The following is a 9,216-nucleotide window of genomic DNA, read 5'->3' on the forward strand; positions in this document are numbered from 1 at the left end:
TGGCATCGTGCAGCATTTTTCAGAAAAAAAAAAAAAAGTGACTAGGATTTCCAAAAAAAAAAAAGTGACTAAGGTAGGTTTTCAGAAAAAAAAAGTGACTATTAAATTACATCTATTACTTGATACTATGAGATCCAATACAATTATACAAAATACGATAACATCAAGTAATAAAACCAAAATTAAGACAGCAAAAGAGTCTTTTTTTTTTTTATAAGAAAATACTCTTATAAGAAAATACACTCTTATACTGTTGCTGGGAATGCAAACTAGTACAGCCAGTATGGAGAACAGTGTGGAGATTCCTTAAATAACTGGAAATATAACTACCATATGACCCAGCAATCCCACTGCTGGGCATACACACTGAGAAAACCAGAATTGAAAGAGACACAGTACCCCAATGTTCATAGCAGCACTGTTTATAACAGCCAGGACATGGAAGCAACCTAAATGTCCAGCAGCAGAAAAATGTATAAGAAAGCAGTGGTACATATACACAATGAAGTATTACTCAGCCATTAAAAAGAATACTTTTGAATCAGTTCTAATGAGGTGGATGAAACTGGAGCCTATTATACAGAGTGAAATAAGCCAGAAAGAAAAACACCAATACAGTATAATAACGCATATATATGAAATTTAGAAAGACAGCAAAAGAGACACAGATGTATAGAACAGTCTTTTGGACCCTGTGGGAGAGGGAAAGGGTGGGATGATTTGGGAGAATGTCATTGAAACATGGACATTATCACATGTGAAACGAATTGCCAGTCCAGGTTTGATGCATGATACAGGGTGCTCGGGGCAAGTGCACTGGGATGACCCAGAGGGATGGGATGGGGAGGGAGGTGGAAGGGGAGTTCAGGATGGGGAACACATGTACACCCATGGTGGATTCATGTCAATGTATGGAAAAACCAATACAATATTTTAAAGTAATTAGCCTCCAATTAAATAAATTTATATTCAAATAAAAAAAAAAAAAGAAAATACTCTTGAAGCAAGCATGTAACTGACCATTCTTTTTAAAGAAAATCCACTGCATGCAAAATTACCAACCTCCAGAAAAATCACATATACTAAATCTATTCTCACAAAGTATACCACATGCACACTTGGAAAACACAAAATTAAAACAACTGTAAGCAACAGAGTGAGCTTCATGTTTATAAGAATATGAGAAGTCCTTTTATGCTTAGCACTGCTATATAAAGAAATGTCTTTTGAAGTGAATTCATGAAGTGTCCCCCTGTTGGGACCACACTTTACAAAAATACTATGTTCTTGAAATGACCTGGGCTTCCCAGGTGGCGCTAATTGTAAGGAACCTGCCTGTCAAGGCAGGAGACATAGATGTGGCTTCAATCCCTGGGTCGGGAAGATCCCTGGGAGAAGGAAAACGGCAACCCACTAAACTATTCTTGCCTGGAGAATGCCGTGGCCAGAGGAGCCTTGTGGGTTACAGCCCACAGGGTCGTGAAAGAGTAGGACAGGACTAAAGTGAATTAGCATGCATCTATTCTTGAAATGAGATTACAAACCAAGAATGAGCATCTTAGCAATGTCATCTTGAATTTTTAAAAATTTTAGCATTTTATCAAAACATATCAAAATTTCATCAAACATCAAAAGATGTCCCTTAGATGTATAGGATTCATTTAAAATTTTTTTTCCTAGAAACAACACACAAAGGAGAAGCATAGTTATTTCCAACCATCCTTCTGGAAGATGCTTCCCAAGGTTGAGAAGGGTCTTTTCTTCTTACTGACTGTTTCTGGCCTTAGCATGTGTTAAGGTATGAGATTTCAGGTTAGTCAACTGAGGAAATTTCTTATTACAACTGTCAAAGGGGCACACATAGGGACTGTCTCCAATATGAATTCAAACGTGTGTACAAACAATTTGTTTCTTAAAAAAAAAATCATCTGATTCATATGGACACTTTAGTAGTTTTAGTTCTTAATCTTTTCATTCAATTAAGACATGCTTTCTCTCTTTTTGAAATGTGTTTAAATTTCTACAGGGCCTCAACTTCATGGTTGAAATCAGAGGTTTGAAAAGTATGAGTTCTGCTGTTTTGGTAAATAAAATTTTATTTACAGATATACCTATTTATTTATATATTGCCTATGGCTGCCTTTGTACTACAATGGCAACTTTTGTAGAGCTGAACAGTTGCAACAGAGCCACAAGTCTTAAAATACTTACTAATACTATACAGAAAAAGTGTGCTGACATCTGGTTTAAATCATAATTTCAAACTCAGGCTACAAATTCACATAAATGTCAATAAAAATTGAAGTCTAGAGCTGCACTGACCAATACAATAGCCAATTCTTACTTGAAATGTGGCTCATCTGATTTAAGTTGTACTGTAAGTCTAACATATACACTGGGTTTTACAAACTTACTATGAAAAAAGGAAAATATCTTGTTAACATACTTGTGTTCATTACATTTTAAAAAGATATTTAGGATGTGCTGAGTTACATAAAATGTTTTTATTAAAATTGATCTTGCCTGTTTTTCATTTTGAATGTGTCTTTTAAATGTACTTATATGGCTCAAATTATATTTCTACCAGACAGTACTCGTCTAGAAAATCTTACTTAATTAAGACAGTAAATGCTGTTCCTATTTAATAAGCTTAAAAATATCATTTATCATCCAACACTTGGACACTGCTGAGAGGGATACAGGTACTATCAATGCAGAGACAATGGGGAAATGGGCAAAGAACCAGAACATGTGGGCACCCTTTAGAAAATGTGTCCATAAGCCGAGATACAAATTTGTTGAACATTTTCTATGAATATCACCCTTCTAAAATATGTTTTCTAAACAGATTTAAGAAGCCTGAGTTAATCTTATTTCTTCTTTAACCATTCTTTTTCATAAATCCTGTTTCCCATATTGCCAATTCACTCTACCCGCACAAAGAGTTGTTCTCAGGCTGCAGAAGTACACAGAAATGTTATTCCCTTCCCTTTCATATCACACAGCTCATAAAATTAAAAGTTATTGAGTAACTGTACATTAGAGAGATTCATCTTCTTAAATTCTGGAACATAAGCACTTTGGTGCTTCACTTTGTATTTAAAATTGAGTAAACTTATTTGCCTTGAAGACTGCCAATAAAAAATTATAAATGTTCCATTAGTACTTTCAATTATATGATGAAAAAGACATTGTACCTCAAATTCAAAATTAAGCCAACAGAAAAAAGACAGAAATTTAAAAACAATACCACTTTAGAAATTTAAAACAGTATCGCTTGCTCCTTGGAAGAAAAGCTATGACCAACCTAGACAGCATATTAAAAAGCAGAGACATTACTTTGCCAACAAAAGTTCATATAGTCAAAACTATGGTTTTTCCAGTAGTCATGTATGGATGTGAGAGTTGGACTATAAAGAAAGCTGAGTGCCGAAGAATTGATGCTTTTGAACCGTGGTGTTGGAGAAGACTCTTGAGAGTCCCTTGGACTGCAGAGAGATCAAACCAGTCAATCCTAAAGGATATCAGTCCTGAATATTCACTGGAAGGACTGATGCTGAAGCTGAAACTCTAATACTTTGGCCACCTGATACGAAGAACTGACTCATTTCAAAAGACCCTGATGCTGGTAAAGATTGAAGGCAGGAGGAGAAGGGGAGGACAGAGGATGAGATGGTTGGATGGCATCACCGACTAAATGGACATGAGTTTGAGTAAGCTCCAGGAGTTGGTGATGGACGGGGAAATCTGGTGTGCTGCAGTCCATGGGGTCACAAAGAGTCTGACATGACCGAGCCGCTGAACTGAACTGAATCACTTAAGAAACAATCATATCCAAGACCTCTAGATGGAGCTGTAACTTCACAAATACAACAGTTTCTCAGCATCTTCAGTAATTTATGCAGCCTAGATTGCTGATGCTAAATTAAGTGTAATTTTAAAACCTCACACTCATAATTCTGATATTCAGTTCAATTTTTAGCCATTTGTCTTCTAATAATGCCCTGTGTTAAAAAATGTTCAATAAAAATTAAGCATGGAAAATAACAATGACATATATATATCATATTACAGGGTTTTATTTTCATTTTTGTTGGGGAGGATCTGGGTTAGTGGAGGAAGAGGTGGGAGAGGAAATAAATCAGGCTATTTTACCTGGGCCCAAAATGTTACTGCATCTTCCACATGACTTCCAACCACATCTTCAACTAAAATCAAATTACAATACAAAGAAAATCAGAAATTAATCAAGATCATCTAACTTTTACATACAAAAATAATTTTTTGTGTCAGTACCTTTATTGCAATGTTTATCTTCCTCCATTTGGACAATTCCTGCAAAACTAAAACAATTCAATAGTTTGAATTAGGTTCTATTAATTGGCCATTGACAGTGAATTAAAGACAAAATCATACAATGTCCAAATTCCTCTGTGTATGTTTTGTCCCAAATAATCAATATCCAAACTCTGTATTAAAAACAACCTCAAAGATATTTTCTCCAATAATTATTTTGTTTTGAGTATATCTTGCAATTTCATCAGATGCAATTTCTATCTTTGAAATTATCTCTTTCACCAAACTTTTATATATTTATATTGAACAGTATAATTGATGCACACTCTTTTCAGTTACATAAATATTTCAGTACAAAGTGTATATTCTTTAAAATAATTGATGCCTTCCCTAAACAAGAGTAGTGGCTTCCCTGATAGCTCAGCAGGTAACGAATCCACCTGCAATGTGGGAGACACAGGAAAGGTGGGTTCAATCCCTGAGTTGGGAAGATCCCCTGGAGGAAGAAATGGAAACCCACTGCAGCATTCATGCCTGAAAAAGTTCCATGGACAGAATCTGACAGGCTACAGTCCAAAGGGCTGCAAAGAGTCTAACACAACTGGGCAACTAAACACACATGCACTAAACAAGAGTAGCACTCCCACAATTTAAACAAAAAGAAACACTACGAACATATATATATATAACACAAATGCTTCAGACTGGTATTTAATTTTTAAATAAGAATATCCATTTTATGGTTTCTGCTTTTGAAGATACCCTGCATTTAAAAACTGCAAAATCAATCAAATTGTGCCCATAACTTCAAAAATAATTTTCATTACATAATTTGCTTTCCCAAATGCAAGATATTTCAAAATGTCTACTAGTTCTAACTTTGCCCTTAAAACACTAGAATATGGCACTTTATATGCATAAACGTTATATTTTTGAAAGGAATTGAAAATAGATCTTTTAAAGAATTTTAAGAGTTAATTAAGAACATCACTACACCAAATATCCAAATCCTCCCCCAACCACAGGAAAAGAAATTAATCTTGTGTCACACTGGGGGAAAGGTCATAAAAAAATTTTAACTATTATGATTTTTGTTACAACTTTACGTTTTTCACATAAACTAAGTAGGATCAACCCATCTTTAAAACAAGGATTCTTGCTCATATACTACTCAAAAGTAAATTTTAAGTTGAGCAAAAAGTTGTAAAAACAAGTTAGAATCTGTCCAAAGAAACTTATTTCGCTGGAAGACACTCGCTTAATTTAAAAGATGGGGGCTTCCCTGGTAGCTCAGCTGGTAAAGAATCCACCTGCAATGCAGGAGATCCCGGTTTGATTCCTAGTTTGAGAAGATCTCCTGGAGTAGGGACCCGCTACCCACTCCAGTATTCTTGCCTGGAGAATCCCGAGAGTCAGACATGACTGAATGACCTTCATTTTGCCTTCTTTTTTCCTAAAATGAAAACCTTTACTTCGGAAATGGCACCACACGACGTAAAAAGTTTTTAAATCTTACTTTTAAAAGGGGTCAAAAACACTTTTTGGCAATGGTTAACACGGGAGTGGTGAAGGAAATGGCAACCCGCTCCAGTCTTCTTGCCGGGAGAAACCCATGGACGGAGGAGTCTGGAGGGGGCTACAGTTCACCGGGTCTCAGGGAGTCGGAACCGACTGAGAGACTTTCACACACTCACAAGACGGGAGTGGTGCTGCACCCACTATCTGCAAACCGGGATTACCAAACAGCACTTCCAATTCTCATGGAGAATTCGGAGTGAGTCCAGGTCGCTCCTCAACGCCTGTCTTAGGCATTTCGAAGTTTAAAAGGTCACAGAATTTGCTGGAAGAGAGAATTCCACCCGACAACTGGTCTGCAGGTCTATGTCTTCAACCAGAGCAGCAGGCCCAGTTGTTTGCAGGCCAGCTTCGCCTTCTGGCAGTACCCTTAGAAACTGGGGTGGCTGTCACCCTCAGAAGCGAGCGGGCAGCGTGGAAACCAAGAAGGCCAGGAAACGGCCACGCCCATACTTGTGGACCTAAAAGACAACCCAGGGTGAAAATACGGTGCTACCACCAAACCCACCGAAAGGACTGCTACTGACCTCGCACTTCCTGCCACAGAAGTTCTAGAAGAATGCCCCAGGCCCCACATGCTGGGCCGTCAGCTCTCTGCCCGCCGCCGCAAACGTGCAGACTTACCTCACGTGTTCTGGCCACTGGGTCTCCAAACGGCGCTTGCGCGCTCGTTGCTGTGCCAACATCCTGCCTTTGCTCAACTGCCTCGCTCACGTGAGCATCAGGGGCTGCGGCCTAGGGCGGGGCGTGCCGGCTGGGGCCATGCGCTCTGCGAGGAGCGCACGGAGTCTGCGCACAGGCTTTATATGACGGCATTCCCAGCGCCTGTGGACTAATGGCCGTCTGCCGTCTCGTTTAGCAAACTTAAAACGGTGACGTGAGATAGTGGTGTGGACTTCTGTGTCCTTTCGTAATTTGTACATGTTGATTAAAATTTTTAAATACCCAAGTTGGAAGAATCCCAGCATTTTTTTTCTTTTTTTTAACAAGGTAGAAAGGAGAAAATGACTTTAGTACAATGAAAGCATGATGTTCAGGTTAGTAGCTTTGCAAGCATTTCTCAGTCCAGCCTAGGGTCAGCTCTCGCTCGTGTTGCAGCGTTTTTCACATTAACGGTTGGGGCGGAGGGGTGGGGGGGGGAGGGGTGGGCGGTGAGGAATAATATAGCTTATGTGGTTATGAGCAGATGTTACACTTTGTGGCAAACCTTGCACAACAGTTGAAAATTATCTCCACTAATTTTTGCCAGTTTGAAGTATTATATACAATAATACAGTAGTAAAGTAGTAAAAGTACACATGACAGAACATATGTATACGCTGTTGAAATTAACCTCACAATGAAGAAGACAGTCATTTCCTTCACAACCCCCCACACAGCCCCACCGCCCTCGAAGGTTTCTCCTTGTCCCTTTATGGTCGTTGGCTCCCGTCTACTCCAAGTAATAGATCCTGCTTTCTGTCACCAGTTTGCATTTTCTAGAATTTCATGTTAACCAAATCATACAGCGTGTCCATTCTGTTTTCTTTCATTCAGTATAATTATTTTGAGATTCATCCATTTTGTCACATATACCAATAGTTCCTCGCTCTGTATTCAGTTCAGTTCAGTCTCAGTGGTGTCCCACTCTTTGCCACCCACTGACTGCAGCATGCCAGGCCTCCCTGTCCATCAACAACTCCTGGAGTTACCCCAACTCGTGTCATTGAGTCCATAGCTAGCTATCCAACTATGTGATCCTCTGCCATCCCCTTCTCCTGCCTTCAATCATTCCCAGCATAAGGGTCTTCAAATGAGTCAGTTCTTCCTATCAGGTGGCCAAAGTATTGGAGTTTCAGCTTCAACATCAGTATTTCCAATGTACACTCAGGACTGATCTCCTTTAGGATGGACAGATTGGATCTCCTTGCAGTCCAAGGGACTCTCAAAAGTCTCCAACACCACAGTTCAAAAGCATCAATTCTTTGGCACTTAGCTTTCTTTATAGTCCAACTCTCACATCCATACATGACCACTGGAAAAACCAAAGCCTTGACTAGAGGGACCTTTGTTGGCATAGTAACGTCTCTGCTTTTGAATATGCTGTCTAGGTTGGCCATAACTTTCCTTCCAAGGAGTAAGCGTCTTTTAATTTCATTGCTACAGTCACCATCTGCAGTGATCTTGGAGCTCCCCCCCCCACCCCCCCAAAAAAAAGTCTGCCACTGTTTCCACTGTTTTCCCATCTATTTGCCATGAAGTGATGGGACCAGATGCCATGACCTTTGTTTTCTGAATGTTGAGCTTTAAGCCAACGTTTTCACTCTCCTCTTTCACTTTCATCAAGAGGCCTTTTAGTTCTTTTTCACTTTCTACCATAAGGGTGGTGTCCTGCATATCTGAGGTTATTGATATTTCTCCTGGCAATCTTGATTCCAGCTTGTGCTTCATCCAGCCCAGCGTTTCTCATGATGCACTCTGCATGTAAGCTAAATAAGCAGGGTGACACTATACAGCCTTGACATATTCCTTTTCCTATTTGGAACGAGTTTGTTGTTTCATGTCCAGTTCTAACTGTTGCTTCCTGACCTGCATACAGATTTCTCAAGAGGCAGGTCAGGTGGTCTGGTATTCCCATCTCTCAGAATTTTCCAGTTTATTGTGATCCACATAGTCAAAGGCTTTGGCATAGTCAATAAAGCAGAAATAGATGTTTTTCTGGAACTCTCTTGCTTTTTTGATGATCCAGCAGATGTTGGCAATTTGATCTCTGGTTCCTCTGCTTTTTCTAAAACCAGCTTGAACATCTGGAAGTTCACGTTTCATGTATTGTTGAAGCCTGGCTTGGAGAATTTTGAGCATTACTTTAGTAGCGTGTGAGATGAGTGCAATTGTGTGGTAGTTTGAACACTCTTTCGCACTGCCTTTCTTTCCACTGATACTGGCTGTAGTTTTAGTAGATTCCGTTTACCAGTTGAAGACATTACCTTCTATTTTTAGTTTGCTGGGAGTTTTTATGAATGTATCTTCAGTTTTATCAAATACTCCTGCATCTGTGATAATGATCATGTGGTTCTTTTTTAATTTGTTAATACAATGAGTTGTTGTCACTAAGTTGTGTCCTACTCTTTTGGGACCCTATGGATTGTAGCCCACCAGACTCTTTTGTCCATGGGATTTCCTGGGCAAGAATACTGGAATGGGTTGACATTTCTTTGTCCAGAGCATCTTCTCCCACCCAGAGATCAAACCGTCCTCTCATGCATTGGCAGGCAGATTGTTAACCACTGAGCCACCAGGGAAACCCAAATGATAAATTTGGGCTTGATGAATTATACTGGCTGATTTTCAAATGATAAACCAAAC

The 9,216-nt window shown here is 39.1% G+C and overlaps 1 protein-coding gene across 4 annotated transcripts in view; it reads right to left on the minus strand.

The window, feature by feature from the left end:
* Positions 1-9,216, minus strand: part of STK31 (serine/threonine kinase 31) — an 85,431-nt gene that overhangs the window by 65,428 nt on the left and 10,787 nt on the right. For 2 of the 4 annotated variants that reach the window (XM_070787944.1, XM_070787943.1), the window contains exons 2-3: positions 4,297-4,343; positions 4,156-4,208 (exon numbers count right to left, since the gene is read on the minus strand). In XM_070787944.1, coding sequence (XP_070644045.1) covers positions 4,156-4,208; positions 4,297-4,324 — 81 coding nt within the window. In that variant the 5' untranslated portion in view covers positions 4,325-4,343. Of the gene's footprint in view, positions 1-4,155; positions 4,209-4,296; positions 4,344-6,398; positions 6,979-9,216 lie in introns of those variants that run through there. The other 2 variants (XM_070787941.1, XM_070787942.1) reach the window with 2 other exon arrangements.

This window comes from Bos indicus, chromosome 4 (genome assembly GCF_029378745.1).
Source record: "Bos indicus isolate NIAB-ARS_2022 breed Sahiwal x Tharparkar chromosome 4, NIAB-ARS_B.indTharparkar_mat_pri_1.0, whole genome shotgun sequence".
NCBI lineage: Eukaryota > Metazoa > Chordata > Mammalia > Artiodactyla > Bovidae > Bos > Bos indicus.